This window comes from Falco peregrinus, chromosome 11, assembly GCF_023634155.1.
Source record: "Falco peregrinus isolate bFalPer1 chromosome 11, bFalPer1.pri, whole genome shotgun sequence".
Taxonomy (NCBI): domain Eukaryota; kingdom Metazoa; phylum Chordata; class Aves; order Falconiformes; family Falconidae; genus Falco; species Falco peregrinus.
This window is the reverse complement of record NC_073731.1, coordinates 33,696,882-33,724,876: the sequence shown is the minus strand read 5'-3', so window position 1 is coordinate 33,724,876 and position 27,995 is coordinate 33,696,882. Positions and strand designations below refer to the sequence as shown.

The 27,995-nt window shown below is 55.0% G+C and overlaps 1 protein-coding gene across 11 annotated transcripts in view; it reads right to left on the bottom strand.

The window, feature by feature from the left end:
* Nucleotides 1-24,759, bottom strand: part of LOC101919102 (cullin-9) — a 35,183-nt gene extending 10,424 nt beyond the window's left edge. For 6 of the 11 annotated variants that reach the window (XR_008749161.1, XR_008749162.1, XR_008749163.1 and 3 more), the window contains exons 1-32: nucleotides 24,709-24,759; nucleotides 23,807-23,867; nucleotides 22,051-22,659; nucleotides 21,086-21,240; nucleotides 20,201-20,734; nucleotides 12,641-12,779; nucleotides 10,632-10,822; nucleotides 9,738-10,122; nucleotides 9,295-9,514; nucleotides 8,763-8,970; nucleotides 8,468-8,661; nucleotides 8,115-8,332; nucleotides 7,751-7,982; nucleotides 7,323-7,428; nucleotides 6,773-7,003; nucleotides 6,516-6,606; nucleotides 6,260-6,431; nucleotides 5,939-6,044; nucleotides 5,482-5,577; nucleotides 5,218-5,393; nucleotides 4,623-4,756; nucleotides 4,367-4,543; nucleotides 3,975-4,087; nucleotides 3,337-3,519; nucleotides 2,859-3,016; nucleotides 2,302-2,512; nucleotides 2,050-2,215; nucleotides 1,759-1,904; nucleotides 1,463-1,580; nucleotides 857-1,059; nucleotides 514-773; nucleotides 73-436 (exon numbers count right to left, since the gene is read on the bottom strand). Coding sequence is in view for 8 of the 11 variants with exons in the window: in XM_055816147.1 (XP_055672122.1) it covers nucleotides 73-436; nucleotides 514-773; nucleotides 857-1,059; nucleotides 1,463-1,580; nucleotides 1,759-1,904; nucleotides 2,050-2,215; nucleotides 2,302-2,512; nucleotides 2,859-3,016; nucleotides 3,337-3,519; nucleotides 3,975-4,087; nucleotides 4,367-4,543; nucleotides 4,623-4,756; nucleotides 5,218-5,393; nucleotides 5,482-5,577; nucleotides 5,939-6,044; nucleotides 6,260-6,431; nucleotides 6,516-6,606; nucleotides 6,773-7,003; nucleotides 7,323-7,428; nucleotides 7,751-7,982; nucleotides 8,115-8,332; nucleotides 8,468-8,661; nucleotides 8,763-8,970; nucleotides 9,295-9,514; nucleotides 9,738-10,122; nucleotides 10,632-10,822; nucleotides 12,641-12,779; nucleotides 20,201-20,734; nucleotides 21,086-21,240; nucleotides 22,051-22,645 (6,282 nt within the window). In the remaining 3 variants the exon portion in view is untranslated. The other 5 variants (XM_055816143.1, XM_055816145.1, XM_055816146.1 and 2 more) reach the window with 3 other exon arrangements.
* Between the last annotated feature and the right edge of the window lie 3,236 nt (nucleotides 24,760-27,995).

Here is a 27,995-nt window from a genome sequence, read left to right as displayed (position 1 = left end):
GAACAGCTGCTCCAACTAGGCAGCAGCAATTCTCTACCAAGTTACATGAGCCAAAGACCCCAGGACCTTCACCTTGCAGCAGTAGTGCATGCAGCAGAGGGTTGGTGGCTTCTCAGTGAGACACAGCTGGTTCACACAGACTGGGCAGTGGGTTCCTGGGCGTGGTGGGGGCTGGGCATCCTGCACTTGCAGCCCTGAGGAGATGAGCAGTGTCTCACGGTTCTCCACATAGCACTGTATCAGGAAATCCACATTCCACCTGCAGTACATGAGGAGGTGCCGAGCAACATCATCTGAGATGCTCAGAGTATCCTGGACCTGCTGTACTGTCTGGTTCATGAGCAGCTTTGCCTCCTCTGGACTAAGTGTGTGCCCCATTGGCACCTGCAGCATTGCCATGAGAAAATCCTCCGACCTGCCTATGCCAGGATTCAACCTGACATGGAGAAATGAGTCATGTCAATACAGGGTGGAGACGCCTACCCCTCCACATCTGGTGACATGCATCCCTACCAATACAGGCAGTCTATGTTGTCCTCATTCAGAGATGCCTCTGGTGGCCTGCTCTGGAAAACCATCTGTGCCTGGCCCCCAGGAGGTGTTGTGGGTTCCGCAGAGATGTATTCCAAAACATGAGGCCTCTCCTCCTGGCGCCGGAGATAGCCCTGGCTCAGCAGGTGCAGGATGCAGGACAGCACGTCCACGCTGTGGCAGCAGAAGCTCAGGAACTGCAGCCCTGGCCCCAGCTCACCCTTCTGACAGGCATCAATCACCTACGGCAGCAAGGGAGACGCATGTGGCAGTGCGGGCGCAGCACCCAGCCAGCCCCCCTCTCTGCCCCTCAAGCCCTCCATACCCTGAACACCAGGTTGTCAATGTGGAGCTGCTTCTCCACCTTGAGGATGCGGGTGATGAGGCAGCAGAGGACATTCCTCTTCCTTTCCAGGGCGCTGACCTCAGCCCTCTCCGCCCGCAGGTACCTCTGCTGGGGCAGCAGCCTCAGGTGGCGGCCAGACGAACGGGCCAGGGCTGCCTGGTTCAGCCGCAGCACATCTGGAGCTAGCACCCAACCCAGGGTCAGCCCAGCCCTGAGCTGGGACCTGAAGGAGCCCCAGGACACACGTGTGGCTGTTGGACCCAGCCCTGGGCCTCCCACCACTACCTTCACAGGTGCCACTCCCATCCCCATCCCCCACACACAGCCCCAAGCAGCCGCCACACGCACAACCCCTGGCCCGGTCCCCAGCCCCACAGACCCGAGGCAAAACCACCCACACTGACCCACGCGTGGCCCCACACACACCCCTGCCCACATGGCCTCAGGCTCCAACTGACCTGCACCCGGAGCGCTGACAGACTCGCCCCAGCCCATTGCTCCCCCTACGAGCTCAGGCACCCCCACCCCAGCACCCACTTGGGGCTCGGACCAGCACCGCCCCGGGGACCCCAGCCCCACACGCACCTCCCACAGCACAGCTCCGCACCAGGACGCCCTCGCCGTGGGTCAGCGGTGTCAGCGCGTGGTGCACCAGCTCAGCAGGGAGACCCGTAGCCTGCAGCAGAGCCTCCACAGCCACCTCCTGCAGGGGGGTGCGGGCAGGGAACGGCAGCCAAGACCCGCTGGCCGCAGGCCCAGCCATGCCAGGCAGGGGCCCGTGCCCCGAGAACCACTCGAGACCCCGCTGGAAGGGGGGACAAGGTCCTGCCACACGCCAGCATCTGCTGCCTCCCTCAGCCCGCCGTGGCCCCAGCTCCTACCTCAGCGCCGTTGAAGCACAGCAGGATGTACATCTGCAGCGTGGACACGTGGAGGACGCAGTCTCCAAACTGCAGCTCAGCATGGCCCAGCCACGTCCACTGCAGCCGACGGGGCTTCGTGCACTCCCAGCCCAGCTGGCTCTGGCCTGCCGGAGACAGCATCAGTGCAGGGCCGGGGGCCGGCCCCGCCAGGCTCTCCCAGCACAGCCCAGTGCTCCCACCACTTCTGGCTGAGCTGCTGTGGCCTGCTGTGGTGAGAGCTACACGCATGCACGCTGCTGCAACACTCACGCCGCCTGCAGAAGTTGGCAAACTCATCCAGGGGCGAGCTCAGCGCCGCCGAGAAAAACCTCCCAGGCTCGTCCATGTAGCAGAATGGGGAAACGGGCCAGCAGTGCGGGGACAGGGCCAGCACCTTCACCTCCGGCTCATGTACCACAGAGACTGTCCCCAGTGTCTGGGCGTGTGGACGTGAGGGCAGCTCAGGATCCCTGTGAGGAATGCGGGCAGCCCCCAGCCTCCCCACCCCACCAACACACTCACCTTATCTAGCCCTGTGTCCAGCTCCAGCAGCCACCTGTCCTGCTCCTGCAGCTGGAAGAGGCAAAACTGCTGCTGGAGCTCCTCCGACTCAGCCAAGTTGCTCAGCATATCCTGGGGGAAGCGGCTGGGGAAGCACAGTCCGATCTGCTCCACGACAGCTCCTTCCAGCCAAGACGGCCCTTGTGCCAGGAGCCGGTCCCCCAGGTAGTGCCTGCCACAGCCGCCAGCATCACGTCAGGGGCCGGCCCGAGCCCCATGGCCATCAGCCACCCACCGCAAGACCAACATGGCCCCAGCCTCGCAGCAAGGCACAGAGCCCCGGCAGCACCCGTCTTCCCCTCCCTTCCGCCAGCAGGGAACGGGCCTCTACAGAAATGCAGTGCCCGGCGGGACCCCGCAGCCTTTCCCTCCGCACACCCACACAGGGAAAAGCCAAGCGGGAGCACCAGGAGCACCACCGCCACACCAGGCCAGGCTCAGCCACGGCCTCAGTGCCACCTCCACGCCACGCCAGCTGCACCAGGCCCTCTGGTTCTGTGGAGACACGGCACCCTCACCGGTAGAAGTGCTCAAAGGTGTGGGCGAGCTCCAGGCCACTGAAGACGACGAAGGGCTCCAGCATCTGCTGCAGCTGCTGCAGCGGCGCTGTGCTGCCCGCAGCCCCACGGAGCTCCTGGATCTGCCGGTCAAGGTAGCGGGCAAACTGCTCACTCACCTGCGGAGGGACAAGGCTGGCTGTGGAGGGGCCTCACTGGCTGCCCGCAGGGCCAGGCCGAAGGGAACAGCATGGGGGAGCAGCTGGGGAAACCCTGGGGCGCTCAGGCAGGGGCCGAGGGTGCCCAGGCACCCGCCCCAGGCAGCAGCGCACCCCGTCTGGGGCTGACGAAGGGCAGGGCGCCATGGCTCAGCGGGGGGCCAAGGCACTGCCCACACCCAGGGCTCACCCTGAGGCCGCAAGCCAGGGCTGCCTCGCCTGCTGCACCCGCGGCCAGCGAGGTCAGGGCCCAGCACCACTGCCATGCTCCCTCGACTCACGTGCAGGGCGGTAAGGAAGGAGAGCTGCAGCAAAGCCCCTGCGAAGCCCCGGCCCAGGGCCAACACAAAGGCAGCCCGCTGCCCAAAGAGCTCCGCCGTGGCACTGCGCAGGCGCTGGTACAGCCTGCAGTATCGCTCCACCAGGTCTGGCGCCTGCCCTGCTGCCTCCAGGAACTGCTGCACCTGCAGGACACAGCACGAGAGAGGTAAGCCCCGCAGCAGGACACCACCAGAGGGGCGAGCCCCGCAGCGGGACAGGCCCGTGGCCCATGGGAACATCCACAGCCTCGGCGTCACTCTGCTGACACCAACTGCTCAGGTCCCAGCCAGGGGCTGACTAGAGGCCCCAGTGCTGCCATGGGCTACCGAGAGCCTGCGGCGAGCTGGGAGAGCAGGGGCAAGACAGAAGCGCAGCAGCAGCCCAGCAGGAAACACAGAGCCCGACACTGTACCTGTCCCCTGGCCTGCAGCACCGCCAGGGTGGCAAGCACAGCGGGGCTGCCCCCACAGAGGCCAGGCAGTCCCGCACCCTCCCCACGCTCCCGGGTGACCACCAGGCACCGCTCCCTTCTACACCTGCCCAGTATGGGGTCCCACACACACCCTGTGGCCCCCACGGCCGGCCCCCCACGCTCTACCTGCTGCTGCACCACACCACGCCAGCACTGCCAGATGCTCTCCAGGTCGCCCGACTTCACCACCGCCTTCGCAGCCCTGGCCGCTGCCTCCTTGCTCTTCCCCTCCTTCCCGCCTGCCAAGGAACAGCCCTGGGCTGAGCCGGGCTCTGGGGGCAGGCCCTACATGCTGACCCACGACGGCCTCGCCCCTCTCCCCGCGGGGCGCAGAGCAGGGCAGATGCCAGGGAGCCATGGCTGCCGCAGGGACACGGCCACAAGCCTTCCCCAGCTCAGGGGCCTCAGGTGCCACAAGGGCCCCCTTAAGAGCTCCCCAGCGGATCCCCACAGCCACAGCCCCCTGGACCTCTGGCCCACCACCCCCCAGCCCCCCAGGAGGGCATCCCCTTGCTCACCAGCTGCTCTTGCCTCCTCCGGCTCTGGGCCGCCAGGGTCCACGTGCACCAGGAGCTGTGTCAGGCGCCGCACACGGGAACCAAAGACGGCACCGCAGCTTGTGGCATGGTGGGGTGGCTCCACGCTCTCCAGGTACTTGCTCAGCAGCCAGGCCAGGGGGCTGGCTCCCTGGGGGTCTGTGAGGCCAACCAGACTCAGAGTGGGGTGCCTCAGCCTGGGGCATGGCCCCCATAGGCCCGCGAGAGCGCAGGCTACCTGGGCTGGTGATGCTCTGCACCACGGGGTTCACCAGGGCCTCCCAGCACGTCCTGCCCAAGGCCCGGGCCGCCTCGTCATCGGGAAGGAAACGGTCAGCAAAGCTCTGCTCATGCTGCAGCGCCCGGTTCAGCCTGCAACAGCCATGGGCAGCACACAGCACTGCTGCACGCCTCCGCCCAGCTGGGGGGACACCCCAGGCAAGCAGAGTGTGGCCATCGCTCCCTGCCCTGCCCCTTGCCAGGCACGATGGCTCAGCAGCCCCGCTTGCCCCCAGCAGCCAGGGACCCTCGCTGCCCCCAGGCCCTACCCGCACTGGGTCTCGGGGCCCTCGTGGGCCCCGTGAAACTGGGGCGCTGTGCAGCACCCGTGGCCGCAAGATCCTGCCTGTGCCTGACTGACCTCTGCCAGGTCGGGACGCGCTGGCCCCTGTGGGGCACCTCTCTGGTCTCTCTGGTGGGTCAGCCATGCCCATGTGCTCAACTTAAACGTGGGGGACCCCAGGGTGGCCCAGGCCCTCTGGGCACCACCAGTGGCCAGGCAGGAACGAGGGCCCCTCCCTGCCCGGGGACGGCACAGCCAGGAGACAACTCACCTGCCAAAGAGCTGCAGCAGTCGTCCCCGGTCCTGGCAGATCTCCTGGCACCAGGCATGAGCCCGAGCGGTGCAGGAGAGGAACGTCCGCCGGCACAGCTGCTCCTTGAAGACGGGCCAGAAAGTGGGCTTGGGACCCAGCACCTCGATGCCACGCACACGTGTGTCAATGCCACCCTAGGGGACAGCGCAGCCCTCAGCTCCTCGGGCCCGGCCCTGACATCCCACGCTACCAGCTCCCCAGCCCAGCCCCCTGCTCCCCTACCTGCTGGCACCGCTTCACCCGGATCTGGATGATGGGCCAGAAGCGGGTCATGTTCTCCAGCAGGATCACTCTGCTGTCCGAGGGCAGGATGGTCACCTGCAGGCAGCCAGTGAGCCCTCAGCATGCCAGGCAGCCAGTAGCAGCCACCTTGTGTGCCCCGCTGGCCACCCCTGTTAAAGCCACGGCCTCTGTCCCCCACAGCAGCCCCTATGCAGCCACAGGCCACCCCCTGCCAGGGCCCCACTCGAGGCTCACAAGCCCCGGCACCTGTGCCCAAGTCTCCAGCACCTGCTGCCTACAGCCAGGCAGCCCCCGCAGCACAGCTCCTGCCACCCCCGCTCCCTGGAGGGCACCTCTCGGGGCCCCGCACCAGGGCGAGACCTTGTCGGGGCACAGCAAGGACCAGCCCACCGCTCCCGCGGGGACCCACCGCCTGCGCAGCCCACGCGAGACTCACTGCATTCAGCTCGGTTCTGATGGTGGCAGGGCTGTCTCCCCCCAGCACCACAACGCGGGCCGGCATGTAGCTGGAGTCCTCGCTGGCCACCAGCATGCTCATCTCCCTGCAGCACAGCAAACACGGTGCTGCCCAGCAGCCCTCACCTCCCTGCCCTGGCCCCGCGGGGCCAGCCACACGCGCTGCTGCCCATGTCCAGCAACCCCCACAGCGCAGACCACTGGGGCAGGGCTCACGCAGACCCCCAAAGGCCTCTTCTCCCCGCGCAGCCACTGGCCCTCCTGGCCCCGAGGCCCCCCAGCCTGCCTGGCCCAGCCCCACCTGATCACCACACCGCACTGCATATGGACAGTGATGAAGTGGGAGCCGGTGCTGCCATTCGACTCCCAGTAGGTCTTGGGGTTCCTGTCCGTCAGCTTGCTGGCCCGGTGGGGGTTGGAAGAGACCTGCACCTTCTCCCAGCACTTGTCCTCCTTCACCTCCACGCTGGAGCCTGCAGGGAGAGCACAGGGAGCCTCCAGCCACCTGGCCAGCACACGTCAAGCACAGGGGCTCAGCTCTTGCTCCCCATGCTCACCTTTGCACAGGTTGCGCAGAAAGACGTCAAAGAAGGGGATGCTGATGGCCTGGTGGCTCCGGCGGTGCTCCTCAATCTGCCCCAGGACCAGCTATGGGACAGGGCCAGGCTCTTACCGGGCACCCTGGCTCCTCCTCCCCTCGCCCACCGCAGGGGCTGCGGCAGGCAGAGAGCAGAAGGCTGCCCCTTGGTGCCGCGGACAGCTGGACGGCCCCAAGACCCAGAGCCACAGTGCAGCCGGGCCTCCCCAGGCCCACCTGGATGCAGCCAGCCAAGATGCTGGTCGTCAGCTTCTTGTAGAGGCTGGCGTACTTCTCACAGTCCGTCACCAGCTCGAGCAGGGCTGGCGCCAGCGACGGAGCCATGCTGTGCTTCTCCAGGGCTTTGGACAGAGCCTCGCGGGCGCCCACGTGGCACATCACCACCACGCAGTCCTTGCTGGTGGTGGCCAGGCGGTGCAGGAAGCCAATGACCTTCTGCACCACCTGCTGAGAGCAGGCAGCCGTCAGGGCCAGTGCCGAGAACCCACCAGGCCCCAGCAGCGGGCTGCAGCAGGGCTCCATCCCCGACACCCCAACACCACAGCAGCGCCTGCGAGAGCCCAGCCGGGCACGGCGCTGGGCATGCCAGCCACCGGGACGCAGCCGCCGCCAGGACAGCCGCTCCCCACCTCTCCCAGCACGTTTGCCACAACAAGGCCCAGCTGCCGCAGGCGGGGACTCTGCGTCACCAACGCCGGGCCCGGCCGATGCGTGGCACAGCCAGCAAAGATGCCCCTGCCTGCCGGGAGTCCCAGGGCCCCCTCACCTCCCAGTCACAGCTCTGGGCACTCAAGGAGGACAAACAGGGCTCCACACACTCGTGCCACGGCAGCACATCTTCCTGGTAACCATCCAGGAACTTGTTCAGGATCCTGAGTGACGGAGGGGCCCGCTCAGGCTGGGGCACACAGACAGCAGTGCCACAGGCAGCCCTCCTTCCCTGCCCCGCCTGGAGGGCCGGCACCCCACAGGCACTGGGAGCCAAGGCTCCCCAGGCACCACACACACCCCACCAGCACCCTGCTGTCCCCACATGGCCCTGCGCCCCAGAACGCCCCAATCAGCACCCGCGTATCTGCTGGCGTGCCCCTGCCCCTGCCCCTGGTGAAGAACAGCCCCACCAGGACCCACAAACACGTGCCACGTACCCCCAACATCACCACCAGCGCTCACACACACACACCCTGGACCCACCTGAGGATGCTCAGGCTCACAGCCTTCTCTGCCCGCAGCAGCTCAAAGCTGCGCAGCAGCAGCCTGAAGCACCTGCGGTCCTGCAGCAGCTGAGCCGCCTCGCCAGAGAGGATGGGGCCTTCACCACAGAGCTGCCGCTCCAGGGCCACCACCACGTCCTTGGACAAGACACTGTCCCCTAGGCTGCCCAGAAGCATCTGCACGTCCCTCACCTCCAGCGGGGCCTCTCTGCCTGCCACGACAAGGACACGTGGGCCCAGCCCAAGCACTTGCTCGAGAGGTGCCAGCAGGTTGCTCTGCCTTGGCAGGCAAGGTAGCCCTGCCTGCTGCGCCTTGTGGGCCAGGGCATGGCGGGGGGTGCTACCTGCCACCTCCGGGCCCACGGGTAGCCGGTGCTCCGCAAGGCGGTTGATCACGCTGAGGGCCAGCATCGCATGAGGGCAGCCACTGCCCTGCCTGTCCCACCAGCAGCTCTGCAGCACTGCGGGGAGATCGCAGCTCACCAGCTGTTCCGCCAGGCCCCGGTGGCCGTCGATCAGCATGTTCACCACCAGCAAGCCGTTCTGCACGCCCGAGGAGCCCCTGCAGGGATGGAGCGATGTGGGCACCTTCCTCTACCAAGCACGCAGTCTCCCCTGCAGCCACCAGCCGCCTGCCCGCCCCACTCCATGCAGAGGGTACCCCCACCCCCAGCTGCTCTCCTCGCTCTGACCCTACCCTGGAACCCTCTGCATGGTGCTCATGGCTGCAGGGATGGCACTCAGCGGGCTTGCTGAGCCCTTGCCGGAGGCAGAGCCAATGCTGGCAAAGATCTCCCGCATCATCTGTGCATCGGCATGGTTCAGGGGCAAGGGATTTCCACTGGCACTGCCTGCCTCGCCAGCCACAGCTCCCACCAGCACCTTCAGGGCCTGCAAGGGCAACAGCAGTCAGGAGGGCGCTGGGCACCTCCGCCACACCTGGATGAGCCTGCAGCCTGCCCGCCCACCTACAGCATCTCTGTCACACTCACCGCCAGGCCAGCCTGCTGCACCACGGCGGAGGAGGCGTGCTGCTGCATGCAGGCCAGCACAGCCCGCACACCACCCTCCGTGGCAAACGGCACGCGCCACTCGTACTTCGCCATGAGCACAGGCAGCAACTGCAGCGTCACCACCACCAGGGCCTTCTCTGACACCTCAGCGCTCAGCAGCTCCACTGCCACCTTCACCAGCTTTTCCCTGCATGCAAAAGGACGCCTCAGGAGGAAACTCCTGGCACCGCTGCTGGCACGTCAGCACCTCGGGCCCTGCCAGCCGCCTTCTCCCTGCCCCCATGGCTCTACCACACCTGAGTCAGCCCCAGGAATGAGCCTGCCCGGGACAAAGGGACACAAGATCCGCTTCTCTTCTTGCCAGGCACACAGCATACCAGCTACCGCACTTCAGCTACCGCACTTCAGCATACCAGCTATCGCACTTCCACTGCCACCTCCAGTACTGTCCCCCACCCCACCGACACAGCCCTCCCCAGCCAGCAGGAGGGGTGCGCAACCCCTGGCTCACCCAATACTCCTGCTCCCCAGCCTGCCCAGGGATTTGCCGAATTGCTGCTCAGACTCGGACTCGGGCTCAGCCTCAGGCTCCTCCTCCAGGATCTTCATGATGTGCTTGAGCCCAGCTAAGCGCAGCCCCACCTCTGAGCTGCTGCTCTGCACCACGTCCACCACAGCTGCAATCTCGGCCAGCGAGCCCCTCTCGCTCACCCCCTCGGAGCTGCCTAACACTGGCAGGAGGGAGGCAGGGTGCAGGCGTCAGGGCAGCAGTAACACCCCCAAGCAACTCCCAGGGTGCCACGCAACCACAGACCCAGCACCCACAGGCTCCCCCCTCCCCAGGCAGCCTCCGGGCACATGGCTCCCCACGCCCTGCCCAGAGCCTTCCTCTGTCGAGGCAATGGCAATGCCTCCAGCACCGTGCGTGTTCCCCAGTGCAAAGCAGGCAACTACCTTTGATCTGCTCCTCTGTCACCTCTGGGAAGAACAGCCCTTCCCTCTCAAGGAGCTCACTGAACAGCTGCGAATCCGACTTCACTGCCACAACCGGGGCTTGGGGCGGCACTGGGGCTGCAGAGAGGTCTTCCTTTGCTGCCTTGGCCATCGTGGCTTCAGGGACGGTGCTCCTGCAGCCGGCACCCTCTGAGGACACAGCAGGGCTCCCCTTGCCACCCTGCCTGGCCCCGCTACCAAGGAAGTATTTGGTGTAGATGCGGGAGCCACGCAGGTCACGCTGAGCGCTGCCCTGGCACTGCTTCTCCAAGACCCGAAGCACCTTCTGGGCCAGCTCCACGGGTACTGACAGCTGGATCAGGGCTTCTTCGTCCATCTCCAACAGCTGGACAGAAGAGTTAAGTTAACCCTCGTGGACTCGCCACAGACCCCATGCCCTTCATGACGGCCAGTGCCAGAACAGACAGAAAGGCTGCACTGCCGGAGGCCCCCAGGGCCACTCCCCAGTGCCACCCTCCCCTGGCTGTCCCCAGCCCAACTGCCACCAGCCCACACCTCCCACCTGTACTCACCACCCAGTCACAACCAGCAGAATCACCCCATGGGCCTGCCTCGCCTACCCAACCCTCGCTGGACACAGTCACTCTTCCAGGGTCAGGGGAGACTGCACTTCCTCTCATCCCTCCCCCACCCCTCTGCCGTGCCCCGCTCCCCACGCTTTCACCACCCCCCACTCACCCTCCCGTTTCAGTCCCATTTCTGCCTCATTCAGGCTGTCACTGCACGGCTCACAGCTCATGCTGGCCGCTGCCTCCTCTGGGGCTGGCCCCTCCCCTAACATTCTCCCTCACTCCCTCCCCCTCCCATGTCCCCACTGCAGGCTCTGGCCCATACCTGCTCCGCCTGCTCCTGATGGATGAGACAAATGATCTCTTTCTGCTCCTGCTCTTCCAGCTTCTTCACAAAGAAGAGCAGCTCCCACCACTCGGCACGGCTCAGGGCCTCTGCAGCCTTGGTCGGCTGCTCCCCCAGGTAAGGCAGGGAGTACAGCCCCGCAAAGGGCTTGCAGAAAAATGGCTGCGCAACTGCAGGAGAGCAGAAAGAGGAAGGGCACTGTCCGCTCTGCCAGTGCCCCCATCCTCTGCTGCTCACCCCACACTCCCCAGGGAAAGAGCTCATGTGGACCGTCTGGGCAGAAGAGGTCCCCACTGCCCCATGGCCTGTTGCGGCGGGGCAGCGAGAGAAGGGGAACATGCTGGGAGGAGACTTTAGAAGCTGTAGAGATGGGGACTACCATCTTCACTTGAACCTCTGTAGAGGCTACAAGGCTGTAGAACAGAAAAAGCACACGCTCAAAATGGGTGCCTCTAGCTCACTGCTCCCCCAACCTGTTCCCATGGTGCCTGGACCAGCTGGGGCAATGCACTTGGACACCCAGCACCAGCAGAACCCACAGTGCCAGCGTGCGGCTGCAGAAGAGGAAACAGAGCTGGCCCAAGATGCCGAAGGAGTCAATGGACAGGAAGTTAATTCTGCCATGAGCTTCCCTCTTTTCCAAATTTTGCCTGCTAGGTTACAGGGCAAACAGTTACAGCCAAAGGCAAAATGAGACTGCAGAGATACCACGCTCCTTTTAGCTAATGCATCCGAAACAGAGAGAGGGAGATAAAATCCATTATGTAGGTTAGCTATTCCCTAGGTAATTTGGAAAGAAGAGCCAAATCAACACTTGCCGATATCTGCTATCTGCTAAGCAACAACTTGCAGCACTCTCTGCAAATGCAAGGTGGGGAACATTCACCACCTCAAGACTCAACAGAAAAGGGCCAAACTCACTCCAAGAGGCTCAAGCATGCTAAGAGCAACTACATACATGGCTTATTAACCAAGTCAGTCAACATGACCTAATTTATCCAAATGCAGAGATCCAAAGCAGAAAACATTTACTTTTTAAATTCAATTTCTATGTGGGATATGATGACCAGAAAGAGTTTTACATGGAATGAAACAGAGTCCATGCTTCTACCAAAAATTAGAGAGACCAAGAAAAAAGGCAAAGTCTAACCAAGTTTGGCTTAACTTAGCCACTTCAAACTGCTGTGCAGTTATGTCTTTAGTTACAAGAGGCAGATGCCATTAAAGAAGCCATCTTTTCAACTGGCAATAAGACTATTTTTGAAGTGGCTAATTAACTGCTGATCTTATGTATACTGTCTCTTGCAGCAGTGAAATCCAAATCACTCTACCCAAAAGATCTCCTACAAGATCACAGGTGTGATAAAGGAGTTACTTTAACAAGTTTTCTTGGCCAAAGTCACATCAGACACGAAACAAGAAAGGTGTATCTGCGATCTGCATCTTCCCTTTTATCTTCTCCCACGGCAAGGGAGATGTCGTCAAAGGATTCTAGGAGATTCTGCATGTGTCTTACAAAAACAGTGCATTTAATGCTCACCTTGCCCAAAACTGAGCAGCATCAAGTTAAGCAAACTGTTGACATGTTAATGCTTTTAAAAATCCACATCACTTATTTAAGGGGATCTGAGGGTCCCTAAAGCAGCTTGATCTCAGAGATTTTCTACATTCCTGTTTTGGAAGTTTGTTCAGTTAATTCAAACACACATTTTTGACAGTCACAGTTTAAATCAAATTATATGCTTTTTATATCATTACTTTTATCATGTCATGACAGAAGTCTAAGATTCAAAAATACTCCATGCAACCACAAGCCATGTAATTACTTAACCAGCTCTACATGGTCATACAAACTAAAAGCTTACTGCTTTCTAAATCCAACCTGCTACTTGCTATATGCTTAGCCATATAAAGTTCACCATTCAAAAATATGCCACAGCAGAATCAGAAAGAGGCAACTCAGCCACACACATGCAGCACAGTCTCACCTGTGTCTAGATTAAAGCTCTCTGATAGACTGTATGCTTTTTCCTGAGCAGCAGGATCCCCCCACTGGTCTCCAAAGCCAATAATCTCCAACATGTGCCAACGCATCCAGTAGCTCTGACCTGTTGACTGCCATAAAACCTGTGGGCGAAATAGATGCAGATGATCAGATTTGCTCACTCCTCATGCTACATTTGTCTTCCTATTTCCCAAATGCATGGAGAGAGCAAGTACTGTTCAAGTACAAGACCACCTAATTCATAAAAAGATTTCACTGCACACATTGTCTGATTGTCAAGCATACCATCTTTATTAACTTGTTCTTCTGGTTACAGCTGGATCTTTATTAAAAGAACCACCAACTTAGTGCCTGAAACCACTACAGACCTCATCTAGCACAGCAGCAGTGACAGGAATGCATCTAGTTAAGCATGCCTGTTCAAAAAGTGCCCGTCAGCAGGTGCCTTGGGAAAAGCATAAAAAGGAAGAACATAACCAACACTAGAGGCAGACAAGCTGTATATAAAGGGTCTTCAGGCACAAACCACTGGGTGAATGCAAATGTAAGGAAAACTATTTTTCCTACTCTGACTTTACCTTCTATTGGTTATGCTTTTACACCTTGGTCATTCACCAACCCTTTCAGACAGGTTTTGGGCTCTTGACAAGCATGTCTCAAAGGCGGCAATTGTTTCCTGTGCTTTATCCAGATTGCCTCTCAAAATCAAAACGATTTTTGTATGGCTTCCCATACCATAGTTTCAACATTTAACCTTCTGAGCAGAAGTACCCAGCAACAGCAAGAAAATCATGCCAATAACATTAAAAAAAAAAAATCCAGCAGAAAAACATATGGCTTGCCTGATTCACTGAGCTCTTTTGGAGTTACACCAGTACTACCAGGACTCCATCATGCTGGACAGATAAAGATGCTGAGAAACTTTAAGAAAGCACTATGTGGAAGAAAACAGAGTTAAACTCTAAACACAACACCGATTAGTCTTCAATGAATCCCTGACCTAAACAAATTATGTACTAAATATCATCTCAAAGGAGTCATGGAAAGATATGACTGAAAGACCAGATACAAGAGTGAAATTTTCTCTTTGGGGAGGCAAAGAAAACATCAGAAAACAGGGCAACAAAGGAAAGATGAGAGGAGACAGGAGACAGACTCATGATGGATTGGCCCCAATCAAAAATGTACATGAATTTGTGTTTTGCACACAGAAGACTGGTAGCAAGCCTCAGGCAGGATGAGCTGCAAAAGCAGAACTAATCGAAAAGGAAAGGATCAAAATTTTAACAAAGACTAGGGAGAAGCAGTTCTTGTAACTTGAATTCACTAGTCGCCATGCAAGGCAAGTGCAATACACAAGATAAGAAAGAGGAAGAGATAAAAACCAAGTTTCCCTTCAGAGAGAGACTTGATGGCAAAGGCCCACCAGAAAAGAAACAATGATCAACAGATGTCATTACAAAGATGATTCTGAGATATCAGATTCCTGGTATCTCCCTGCGGAAAAAAAACCTCACTGAATGCTCCGACTCACAAGTTTTTCACGTAACTCCAGGGCACTGCTACAGACACACAGATATGAACTTAAAAGATCAGCATAAAGATTAACATTCCCAGAGATTGCAAGTATATTCCCAACTTCCTAGACAAACTGGAGGGCAAGACACATTAACAACGGCAGAAATTAGGTACTTCCAAATATAACAGCCAAAAAACTTCTTCACCAAATATTTATTACCATTTAGATCTGGTTTTGCCAGTGGTGTAAGCCTTACAGAAGAGTGTTATTGAAAATAAACCTGGATGGAGCAACTGCAAATTCATTCAATGTAATTAAATAAAAAAATAGATGAGAAGGAACCCAGTGGACCAGATGGACAAAGGGAATGAAAGTTAACAGTACACTTCAGCTCAACAGTGAATAAAAAAACCCTCTGAAATTTACATCACAGGCAACAGGAGAAAAATGTGAAAGGATCTTGGTGCTCTTTCCTAGTGCCCAGTTACATTAAGAGTAAAAGCAAGTACAAGCTTATAAGAAATAGAAAACAGAATTTCAGAAAAACACAGATCTTAGAAATCAAGGAGCATAAGGACAAAGAGAAAATTAGTAGGAAACATGCTTCCTTTGCACTCTATCTTTACAGACTGGGTTATAAAGGACAAAAGGTTTATCAACCACTTAAGATGCAAAGCAGTTATTCATTTGAGGGGGCCTGCAATGAAAAATCACCTATGCATGGTCCAAAACTAGAAGAGTATTTTACTTGCATATTGAATATACACAAAAGAAAGCAAAACAAACTGATACCAGGTAGAGGGATACAAATCCACAATTTGCCACAATTGAGAAAGAAGCAAAATTCTGTTTGGAGGAGAGAGATGAGAGACATGCCAAGTAATCTGACAGAAGCCCCGTTAGAAAGCGGGAAGGATTGAGGTAATTCAGTGGTGTTTCCATGTGACTGACAAACACTATAGCCAGTGCTTCTAGTTCAAGAAAAAAAAATATTAAATAAATTATCACTACAGCTTCACTACTTTGACTTCAGTAGCATGCAAACCTTTAAAGCACACTTTAGTGGAAAGAATAACTGAAAGTGATCAAGATAAACAATAAATTTGAATTAACAGGTAAACTTGCTTCAAGTTTCAATTCTGACAGATTGATACATTAGCTTTCTTTGCTGAAGTAACTGATTTTTTAAGACTAAAAAAAAGATAATATCAATTGTCAACTTCAGTAAAGCACTGGGTATCAAACGGTAAATTATTAAACCAGAGAAGAAAGTGATTAAGTAGAGGAACTGTGGGCAAGAAATCTGCTCAACAGAACCCAAGAACTTAGGAGTATGAAAGGGAAAGAACGGGACTAGAAGAAAGTGCAAATAAGATGGGCAAGCCATATTTACACAGCACATGCTGCCCTAACAGTTATGCTCTCCCCATGCAAGCGTATACTGGTAATATCCACCACCAAACAAGCACATAAGGCTGGAATCATCCCTTCTTGCACATGCACATTTTGGAGCATTTTAAGCTGCTGGTTTAAATTACATCTGCAAGAAATGCTCCAAAACTAGAAGGCAGTTAAGGAGCCTGGACCAAAGTAAGTTAAAGTTACTGAAAGGCAACTGGACAAATTAATCCTAAAACCAGTTCTGACTGAATAAACAAAAGAGTATCAGAAGGAAGAAGCAGTCTGCAACCAGCTGAGGAAAAAACCCAAAAGAATAGTCACACAATTTCCCTGCACACAAGAAAGCAAAGAGAGACAACAGAAGAAAAGAAGTAAGTCAGTGTTCAGTGTCCTTAATTGGCTAATTTTTATTTGGCTGTACGTGAAAACAACGGCATTACACAAAAAAAATGGGTTGTAGCCCAAGAAGGCTAGAGAGTCTCACGCTTAACAAAAGCTGAAAGTAGATTCAAAGGAGGTGGCCTTCAAGCCTGAAGAACATAATGTCAAATTCTCTGCCTCCTTCTCAGGAAAGGTTGGCAATTAACAGCAAAAGAGATTTGGAAACAGTGTTAGGAAGTCATGCATTTCTACACATACCAGAGTGAGGCTTTTCGGCTATTGATTTTTTAATACCAGCAAACAAGAGCTGTGTGGTAGCATGGCACTTAAATCTATTTGCAGGCTACCTATATCCACAGAAATCGGCTTGAAGTAGGGAAGCCTTTGAGCATAGGCTGAAGTGGCACCTGAAGTACAGCTATGACCAACTGAAGTGGCCTCAGACCTCCCTATTTATCATCTGCAAAAGCAAAGCACGCACTTCTGCAAATTACTTGGGGGAGAAAAATCAAAACAAAACAAAAAACCCAAACCCACAATTGCACACACTAACACCTGCATAGTGGTTACGGTTTCTTATTTTACTGGTTACTATCTCAATTTAATTAAGATTTCATGAACTGAATTATAGCTGTTTGCAGCCAACACAGTGCTGGACTGAGCAGAAGATACGAGCAGAGACAGCCCTCAACATACGGATGACAGCCAGCTAAAGACTGATTTTCAAGAAATCATGCCTCTAGCTGCAGTGTTTGGGAAGCTCAAAAGCATGGCTAAAGTGCAAGATCAGCAGACAGCCTGCAGAAATAACCATACATAGATCTCATGCACAAAGCTCACCAGCTCCATGCTGCAGAGTCAAAACAAACTCTCAGCTCTCGCTGAATGTACCTAGCCTTCAGGACTGAGAAGAAAGTCTCAAGAAAAAGGTCTAAGCAGGAGCAAATACCTCCCCAGCCCACAAAAAGGCTGCAACAGCACTTAAATGCTCTCCCACCCTCAGGCCTGAGTCCAAGCCCTGCCACTCCAGTACTGACCCATACAAATGCAGGATGTTCTGGAACTGGTATAGGCTGAATGCCTTAGGCCAAGATTTGGAAATCAAGCCAACAAAGGGAACATGTGGTTAGTGTTTACTACAGGCTGCTGGATCAATGGGGGGCTACTGACAAAGCCTTCTTACACAAGCTACAGGAGGGATTGTGTTTACAGACTCTCATCCTACTGGGAGCCTTCAACCACCCTGACAACTACTGGAAAAATAGTATGGCAAGCTGCAGGCAATCCAGGAGACTCCTAGAGTGCACTGAGGATAACTTCTTAGGATGGGTAATAGACAGCCCTACCAGAGGAGATGCATTACTGGACTTGTTGGTCACCAACATAAGTGAGCTTACCACAGACACTAAGATTGGAGGCTGCCTGGGCTGCAGTGATCATGCACTGGTGGAGTTCACAGTCCTGAGGGATATGGGACAGGCAAAAAGTCAAGATCCTGAATTTTAGGAAAGCAAACCTCCAGCTGTTCAAGGAGTTAATGACACTCCCTAAGAAACTGTGCTCAGGGACAAGGGAGCAAAACAGAGCTGGCAGACCTTTAAGGGCACTTTCCATACAGCACAAGGGCTCTCGATCCCCACATGTTAGAAATCAGGAAAGGAAGGCAAGAGACCAGCATAGATTAGTCATGACCTGCTGGTCAAACTAAAGGGCAAGAAGGAAATTGAATGCACATGCAGTGGAAGCAGGGACAGGTATCCTGGGAAGAGTATAGGGGCATTGCCCAATGGTGTAGGGATGGGGTCAGGAAGGCCAAGGTGCAGCTGGAGCTGAACTTGGCAAGGGACACAAAGATTAATAAGAAGGGCTTCTGTAGGTATGTCAGCCATAAAAGGAAGGTCAAAGAAAGCGTATACACACACACACAGAGCAATGAACAAGACTGGCAAACTGGTAAAAACAGATGAAGAAAAGGCTAAGATACTCAACAACTTTTTTGCCTCAGTCTTCACTGGCAATCTCTCTTTCCACACCGCCCAAGCAGACAGACCTCCAGGCAGGGACTGGGACATCAAAGTCCCTCCCACTGTAAGAGAAGATCAGGTTTGAGACCACCCAAGGAACCTGAATATACATAAGTCTATGGGACCGGAGAAGATGCATCACGGAGTTCTGAAGGAACTGGCCGATGTAGTTGCCAACCCACTCTCCAAGATATTTGAAAAGTCACAGCAGTCAGGTGAAGTCCTTGGTGACTGGAAAAAAGGGAAACATTGCACCCACTTTTAAAAGGGGTAAAAAGGAGGACCCTGGGAACCACCAGCCTGCCAGCCTCACCTTTGTGCCTGGGAAAATCATGGAGCAGATCCTCCTTGAAGCTATTGTTAAGGCACATGGAGGACAGAGAGGTGATTCAAAACAGCCAGCATGGCTTCACCAAGAGCAGGTCTTGCCTGACAAACCTTCTGTGATGAAGTGACTACATCAATGGGCAAGCAAAGAGCTACGGATGTCATCTGTCTGGACTTCTGTAAGGCTTTGGACATGATCCCCCACAACATCCTTCTCTCTAAATTGGAGAGAGATAGATTTGATGGATGGACTGTTCAGAAGATAAGGAATTGGCTGGATGATCGCATCCAGAGAGTAGTGGTCAATGGCTCAATGTCCAGATGGAAATCAGCGATGAATGGTATCTGTCAGGGGACCATTTAGTATCTTCATCAGTGACATAAACAGCGGGATTGAGTGCACCCTCAGCAAGTTTGCAGACAACACCAAGCTGAGTGGTACAGTGGACACACCTGAGGGACAGAAAGGACCTGGACATGCTCAAGAAGTGGGCCCATGTGAACCTCATGAGGTTCAACAAGGCCAAGTGCAAAGTCCTCCACCTGGGCCGGGGTAACCTCCAGTATCAATACCAGCTGGCAGATGAACAGGTTGAGCGTAGTCCTTTTGTGGAGAAGGATTGGGGGTACTGGTGGATGAAAAACTGGACATGAACCAGCAATGTGTATTTGCAGCTCTGAAAGCCAACTGCACCCTGAGCTGCAAAAAAGGAAGCATGGCCAGCAGTTTGAGGAAAGTGATTCTGGTACTCCATACTGGTGAGACTCCACCTGGAGTACTGCATCCAGCTCTGGAGCCCCCATACAAGAATGACTTGGACCTCTCAAAGTGAATCCAGAGGAGGGCCGCAAAAATGATCAGAGGGAAAGAACAACTCTCCTGCAAGGAAAGGCTGAGAGACTTAGGGTTTGTGCAGCCTGGAGAAGACAAGGCTCCGGGGAGACCTTATAGCAGCCTTTCAACACTTATAAGGGGCTTATGAAAAAGATGGGGACAGATTTTTCAGTAGGGCCTGCTGCAATAGGACAAGGGATAATCGTTTTAAACCAAAGGAGGGTAGATTCAGATTGGACATACGGAAGAAATTCTTTACGATGAGGGTGGTGAAACACTGGAACTGGTTGTCCAGAGAGGTGGCAGAAGCCCCATCCCTGAGAACATTCAAGGTGAGGCTGGATAGGCTCTCAGCAACCTCCTCTAGTTGAAGATGTCCCTGCTCATTCAAGGGAGATTGGACTAGATGACCTTTAACAGTCCCTTCCAACCCAAACTATTCTATGATTCTGATTCCTCCCTCTCCTCAAATATTGGTATTTCCCTGATCTCTGGCACAAACTTAGCAACTCAACTGCAAATATGCAGCTCTAACAACTCATTTTCAACACAAACTCTCATTTAAGGTCTACGCACCTAAAGGGCAATTCTTAAAGGGAAACAGGTCCTGGCATATACTTGCAGATAAAAGAAACAGATACGTAGGCTGCGTCCAACCCAATGAGAACAACAGTATACCGTAAGTATTGTTGCTCACATACCAAGGCTTAAAACCTTCAAGCACCTTTTGATGTGTTACTCATTTGTGCCAGCTAGCCTGTTCCCAGACCAACCCCAAGATCAAATTAGGGCGAGGGACTATTCCTGGGAGGCAGGTTTAGAGGTTAAGAAATCTCAGCACGACAGCCCCTACTAAACCAGACCGGCTTTCCTCAGGACCCGCACTTCCAGCTCTGAAAGGTGACTACTTTGCTAGGACAGATGTAGACAGTGTCCTAATTATGACACACCTGTCGTCCAACTTCCTGCACGTGAAGACATCACTCAGAAATCATCAGTCACTCCTGTCACCCCACCCCTGCCATCCAAGCCAGACTACTTACAGTAGTGACCTACCTGCACGGTCTGCATACTATTAGTGCTCCGAAGAAACGTGCCTTCCTCTCCAGCTCTAACATCACCACAGTCTTCCAGCAAGCGCACCCTCATGCCACCCACCAGGTTCGCCTGTAAGTACTCCACATAGCCATTGCGGTCTGCAAAGTCTGATGGGGTCAGGAAGGCACAACACTGCTTTTTGCAATGACCGTGATTTGAAGTGAGCACAGGCATTCGGGCAGCAGTGCAGGCTGGGGTCTTGGGCTGGAAGATGGAGCGGGTGGTGCGTGGCCGCAGCTCCTGTTGGGGCAGCAGCTCTGGCTTGTGGCTGGGGTCCCAGCCCATCACGTGCACCACCTCCAAGATAAGGTTTGCCATAGCCATGCTGAATTCAAACTCCTGCTTCACACGGCTCCTCTCCTCAGGGAGCAGGCTGGGCACAGCGCAGTCCTGCTGCTCCCATCCCTGCTCCATGCCACTGCTGAGCTTGTCCATGAGAGAAGTGACACACAGGTAGCGCTTCACCAGGACGAACAGCAGCTTCCCAGGGATCTGCAATGAGCGCAGCTGTCACACTCTAGCCTGCACAGTGCTTCCAGACCCCGGCTCTCTCTGAGCCACCAGATCATCCACAGTCAGGTTCCCACGATTGCTCCAGACCAGCAGGCAGCAGCAGAGACCTCTCAGCCCACCCTCATCTCCCTGCTCAGAGACAAGGCTCCCCACACGCCTCTCCACCACACCCCAGCCTCAAGCCAGGCCCACATCCTGTGCCAGCTCTCCCAGTGCTGTCCGGCTCAGCCGCCCACTGCCAACTACCCTCCTGTCCCAAACAAGGACACCAGCTCGGGTCCCCGACTCCCACCTCTCCTGACCCCTAAATCCCACAGGCCCAGCCACTACCTGCGGAAGGTGAATCCCCTCAAAGGACATGCACTGCTCTTCAGAAGACATCATCTCAGCAAACAGCTCCAGCAAGGTGTAGCGACCGTCAAAGTCTACATACTGCTCAATGCCATCCTGCTGGCTCAGAGACAGCAGGACATAGGCCCGACTCCCTGCAACAACAACAGAAACTCTTCGGGCCCCATGAAGACAACCCTCATGCCACCCTCCCTGAGCGAGACAGACCTGCATGCAAGGAACAGCCTGGCTGCTCAGCGTAACCTAGAACCGTGTTCTGTCCTTTAACCTGGACGGGCAACATTTTACTCCACTAATAATGCTGTGTTTCTTCCACCCCTAAAGCTGCAAGATTCCCCCAAAGAAGCAACCCCAAATAACTGGCTCCCAAACAGGGCTCCAGGGAATAGTGGAGTTAAGTCTTAACCTGAATCAGCCCCCACATCTGCCCCACTGGAGAGCCACATGAACTCAGGCACTAGGGCAGGGAAAGCCAAATGTCTTGTGGGACACACCACCAGCAGCAACCTTCCAGTGCACCCAAGCCTCATCAGACGCTTCGGAGCGGTGGCAGCTCCTCTCAAATGAGAGGACTGGGTGAGGACCAGGCCTCCACCCATCTAAGGAATAGCTCCCTGCCAAGAACAGGCCAGACACTTTCCAACTGACAGCATGCAGAAGAGACACCCAACACTCTGTCACGTGCCTTGGCATAAGTCCTCCTAACAGTTAATCAGCATCCCAGCTCAGGAACCCATCAGGGGAAAGAGCTCCCAAGTCTTAGAGCACCACAGACAACTACGATTGAGGAGCCCTTTGGAAGCTCCAGTCTGATTCTTCCCCTTTTGCCAACAAGCCCCTCGAGACACACTGCTTCCTAGGTACCCCACACCTACAAAAGGACTGGCACCCCTCAGCTGCCCAGCAGCACCTCCTCAGTGGCACTGAGCGGTAGCAGCCCCCACCTGCATCATGCGAAGCCAGGGCCCTTAGCATCTTGCCAGCACTGCGGCGGATTTGCTTCTCCTTGTGGCACAGCATCTTCATCAGCAAGTCGAGGGCTCCCGTCTCCTTGAAGGCACCCGCTAGTGAGCCAATGCTGGCGTACGCACTCAGCACGTGGATGGTGTTGAGAATGGAGGACTCAGGGGCCCCGGTCTCAGCCATCTGCCGGCCAGCTCGCTGCACCAGGCTCCTGACATCAGCCTTCATCTCCAGCAGCGAGGCTTCATCCAGTGGGACTTCTGCAGCAAATGGGCTGGCTGCCTTCTCCTCTTTCACCCACTGCCCTTCCAGCTTCCTCTTGCCCAGCAGCGCCGGGCAGCTGGCACAGACCTCTTCTGCAGACATCCACATCAAGATGTTCTCTGGCTTGGTCTCTGCAGAGGAGGCACTGCTGCCTCCCACTGCTCTCTCTTCCAAGCTGACAATACTCCACTGGATCAGGTATTCAGGCTGGCCATCATGGCCCCGACGCTGCCGGAGCAGCTCCCCCGGGTAAGCCTGTAGTTTGGGTCCCAGGCGCACGAGCAGGTTGCCATTGTGCCTCTCGTTCACCATGACAGGAACTGTGCCTGCAGAGACAGAGGGGAAGCAGGGGTAAGCTTTTATTTCTGAGCTGCATACCAGGGAAAATGTGAGCAAACATCTCAGTTGCTTGACAGTGGAAGTGGCTGAGGCACGGTTTTTGATCCTTAGATCCTGCACCCAGAATAAAGCTCTGCAGAAAAGCCCATTTTGCAGAAGCTCACATCACCCCTCCAAGAAAATGAGCTAGTGTTTCATATATAAACCCTGTTCCCAGCATTACTAACACACACAGAAAGAGGTTGTCCTAATAAAATAAATAAATAAAAAGGCAAAATGGGCCCATTCAGATCCTCTTATATGACAGCAAATAACGACAGGAGACCTGGAGCCTGTGTTGACCTCTTCCACTGTTCACAACATGACCCTGCACAAGTTGCTACTTTTGCACTTCCATCTTCCCTCTTATTTACTATTTGTTTCTGTTTAGACTGCAAGCTTGCCTACAGCTCAAGCCTCTCTCACTGTGGAGCTGGACCTAACCTGAGTCACCAGGCCCTGAAGAATGTAACCACCTATCTCTCAGATCAAGTTCATATACATCAAATTAGGTCCCTAAAAGCCACTAAGTATACCCTCCTTGGCCTCCTCCCAGATATTCTTTTCCTTTACAATGTTTAATCAATGGGAAAGTTCAACAAAATGAAAAAATCGCTACTCTCTACTGCCTGACTCTTCTGCATATCTTAGGACTACAAAGAAGGAGCTATGACACTTCTCTGCTTAAATCTATGCAAAGAGGAGGATGAAATAACTTGCTAAGACTGAGCGCCAGCAGTCAGCTGGCCAACCGTAGACAATACCACACAACAGACTGACTTTGTTACTGCAAAGGATGCCAGATCAGATAAGTCTGATAAGAAGGTTCTCAGAGGAGCTCAGGCAGGTGGTAGCACAAACACACAAACAGGCCCTCTTGTTGGCACTTACATATACTAGCAAGGGAAGCAGTGAAGCAATATGCTGTTCAGCTGACGGTAACATAAGTTGTTCTTAAAAAAAGGAGTTAACATACATAGGAAATAGTCAGTCCGTGCACAACCAAAGAAGATACTGACCCTCAGATGGGCACATTAAAGATGTTTCCCAGGTGCAGAGAGAAACAGCATGAACTCCTGAGAAATTCATACCTACCTCTAACAGTGCCTTCCCTGTAGCTTGCAGCAACCCTGCTAAGAATCTTCTTGCAGTCTCTCTGCAACAAAAGGAGCAAGTTATTCTCCTATGCTTTGTAACAGTGTTGTGCTGTACCACAAGCCAAACAGTTGTTTTCCCTAACTGTGCCTGTACAGTGGACAAAAAAAACCCAACCCCAAGAAGTTCACATAAAATAAAAATCATAGTAAAGCAAGTCTCCATGAGGCATTATTTTGTTTGAGAACTTCACGCCATCCCCACCTCATGGTATTTAGCATGAAAAAACCTCTGCAGAGCACAGCTATCAGAAGGGACCCTGAAGGATTTGTATCTAGGCTGGGGAGAGTTTGGGTTTAGGGCACCTGAGGAAGTAGCTACAAGGCATATGATGGCTGAGGCACACCAGAGCCTACGACAACCCACAGCTGAACTGCCAGGCTGCTCAAACACACGTGCCGCAGTGAGCTTCCGAGCTGCGGCAAACGGTCAGGCCAGCTAGACCGCCGAGCCCAGAAAGCACTGTGGCGGCCGGTTCAGGGGCGCGGCCGGCTCGGCACAGGCACCGCCCGGCCCCGCCAGCGCCCGGCCGACGCGCGGGAACGGAACGGGCCAGGCCGGGCCGCCGGGAGCCGCCTCTTCGGCCGCCGCGGAGAGGCCGGCTCCCTCCCGGACAGCGCCGCCGGGCCCCTCCGGCCTCCCGGCCCCGAGACGCAGCTCGGCCTGCCGCGGCGAGACAGGAGACCGCGGGCGCGGCCGGACGCCTCGCCCCCGCGCGTCGGCCCCCTCGGGAGGCCCCGTCCGCACCCACCCCGTTCTGGTTCTCCCCCCGCACCGGCAGCAACCCGGGCCGGGCCTCCGGCCGGCGCGAAGCGACCCCGGCCCGGCAGCTCCCCACCTACCGGCCCTGCCACTCCCGCTTCCGGGCCGCGGGCCGCGCTACGGGAGCCGCCAGGGGCGGGCGAACTCCGGCCCGCCCCGCGCCTGCGCCCTGCCCGGGCCTGAGGCTGCCCCGGGCGAGTACGGAGGGCGGCCGGCGCGCTGCCTGCGCCTGGCTCGGGGCGGCCCGGCCCGCCAAGGGGCTGCGGGCCCGGGCTCGCGCCGGGTGGCGGGGCCCTGCTGACGGCGGCGCGGCCGGGCCTGTCGCGCGGGGCTGCTGCGCCCCGCATAAGCGGGTGTGAGGCCGGCAGAGACAGCGGAAAACCGGCGTATCTCCCGATTCGCCTCGCCGGTATTAGAGACAAGGGGCAGGTGGAGGCCGGGCGCTGAAAGCCGCGTCTGCACGAGCCCGAGGTGCCTATGTCCGCGGGGCCGTGCTCGGCGGCCCTCGTGTGGGGCTGCTGCGGCGCGGGCACTAACGTTAGTGATAACACAGCATTAACCAAAAATCCGACTGCAGCAGCTTCCTCAGGCCTGCCTGCGGTGCTGGTGCGATTGCAGCCCTGCACCCCGCCTTCGGTCTGTCGCCCCGTTCGGTGCTTCGGTGAGGCCTGCGCTTGGCAGCTTTGGGGTCGTACAGCCCAAAATTCGCAATGTCGTCAATATTGCTACAGAGGCAGCTGAAGCCAGCTGCAGACAAGTTCGGCCTGTGCCCAGTTGCTTTCCTGCTTTGGTGTTGTCCTGGTCTGTAATGCCTGTACCATTCAATCTAAATTCTTACCCGTTGCCTGTGTTTCCCTTCTTTGGCAGGCCTCTCAGCAGTTAGCTACAGTCCAGTAGCTGCAGGTTTCTATTGGGCTGCTAACATTTGTTGTAGATTATAAACAAACATTAAAATCAAGGTTAAATGGATGAGAGTCTCTTTCTGTTACTTGATCCTGGAGCAACTTCGTGTATGTGCCAAACCTTTCTGCCCTCAGTACTAATGCAGCTGATTAGATAATTTCCATGTTTTAAAATAGCAATCAACAATTAATATGAGCAACATAATTGCAATTTACGATAGGCTGGATAAATCAGTGCAGTGCTGCACAAGTCTGTGGGCACCACCAACGATGCACTGGAAATGTTCGGAAATTTCCAAGCCAGCCTCTTGATTTCCCTGTTAGTACGTGTAACCTCTGTTGATGCTCCCGATGTTTTCTTGCCAGAATACCATGGATGGTCCTGAAATCGCTGTGTTTTCTATTAACATGTCATTTTTTCTTCCCCATTAATTCCCAACTGGTATTTAGTTATAACATGCTTTGCTTTTACAAGTCCTTTCATCTCCTGTAGAGATAAATACAGTATATTTGCACTAATGAAAAGGAAAGTAACTTCCCAAGTGCCACACGACATAAAAGTTGGTCCCACACGCACAACCATTGCTGTTTTCCTCTGTTCTAGGCAGCTGTCATTCTGTGCATGTACTGCACCTGCAATGCTGCTGTGTTTAGTGTCACAAACTAAATGTGACGTGGTGGTGATGATGCTTTGCAGTGGGAAATGCAGCCTGGCTGGTAACATCCCATAGCCAAAATTGAGACCAACAATAAATGGTAGGGGTTGTCTAGGACATAGATGTCTCGTTTGTGATGCTGAAAGGTTTTCTGTGGTATTCACATGCCCTGCTTACGTCTTGGCTTTGATGGTCTCGATACCATGCTTAGTCATTTATCCTAAAAATATTGTCTGTGGTATCTTGTGCCATGTTAGTTTTGTATGTCGTACACAGACCCCTGTGCACAAGTAACATGGCATTGCTGCTGTGTGGGTTTTGTGGTGCCGAAGGATGAGACGTACCTGTGTAGGCATGCTGAATGTGGGCTGCCTGTGGTGTAACCCATAAAAGTGAAGCACCTCCCCTCCCAATGAAGAAGGAGCCATTTCAGTTGAGTTTTGCTCCTAAGTGCATTCTGTACCATCTTCTCCTCTCCTGCTACACTGAGATGTGTTTTCTCCCAATTGCACTGTGAGGAATAGGGCAGTCCCTCCACCACAGACTATTCTATCAGCGCTAAGCTTTCCTTACATTGTGCTGGCATCTGCTCCAGGACCTGATCCTATGTAGAGGCTAGCAGCTGTGTTTTCAGCTGGCACACCATTGACCCAGCAGATGATTGTAAGTGAGCCCTTCTCCCTTTGGTTTCTTTCCCACCTTTACTGAGCCCCCATGTGCCCTTTGGCTTCTAGGGGCTGACAGGCATCCCCCTTTGACCTGGCTTTAAGCAATGCCTCTCCAGTTTGGACTTTGAACATCACATCTTCTCATAGCAGTTTTCTGGAGGGATTTTAACAGTCTTGGTGTTGAACCTCATAAAGACAACAGTTAAGCTCCATCCTTAAAGACATCAGGCATCCAGAAGTAATGGACTTGGAAGAGGGGAGGGGAAACAACCGCATTTTTGAGACCTGGATCAGGTGCCTGCCGATGTCAGAGGAAGCTGTTCTGCTTGCAGCCTTTCAACTAGCTTATTTTGAAGCCCAGTTTGTTCTTTCTCCTTGTCCAGAGGCCCAGGGATGGTACTGTGCACACCAACCACCACGTCTGGATGCTCCGAGATGCCAGCTGCATGACATCTCCTATGATGACAGGGCCTTATCTGTCAAGTTCTGTAGCAGGTAAATGCTACCTTAACAGCAGCATCTTCATACAAAACTTTCATCTACCCTGGAAATACTTCTGTCACTACTAAAAAATCTCTCTGTCCTTCTTTGGTTTGTGGTAGTTTATCAATATATAAATATGTAATCCACCACCTACTGGGGCCAGGCATAGGGATCATCTTTTCTTTGATGTTACAATGGCAAAAATTCCTCTTCCTCAGACTTGCTTATTGCCCAACTACTCTGTAAGCAACACAAGCCGTTTGTCCTCTTTTAACTCTTGTGCTTGAGGTCCTCCTGCTCCTCCCTGTTAATGCCCGTGAATTAGAACAATTTTTTTTTTTTTTTTTTCAAAAAATCCCTGTTCCTCTTCATTCCTGTTTTTTATTTCTCTGGCCTCGACACCATGCCCTACCCACCAGCACTGTTCCTGAGCTTTCAGAAAGGGGAGCCTTCACAGCCCTGCTGCCCAGCCCACCACAGGACCCCTTCCAGCCCTCCCACTGGCTCTGGGACTCCCAGAATAGAAGTCCAGCTGGTCAAGTCTCGAATGTGCAGGAGGCAGTTGGGATGGAGCCTTTTGCAAAGAGCCCCTTCCTTGACACTTCACGTCCAGAGAGTCCATCTGTCCGTTGTCGTCGTCTGTCCCCCCCCCCCCCCC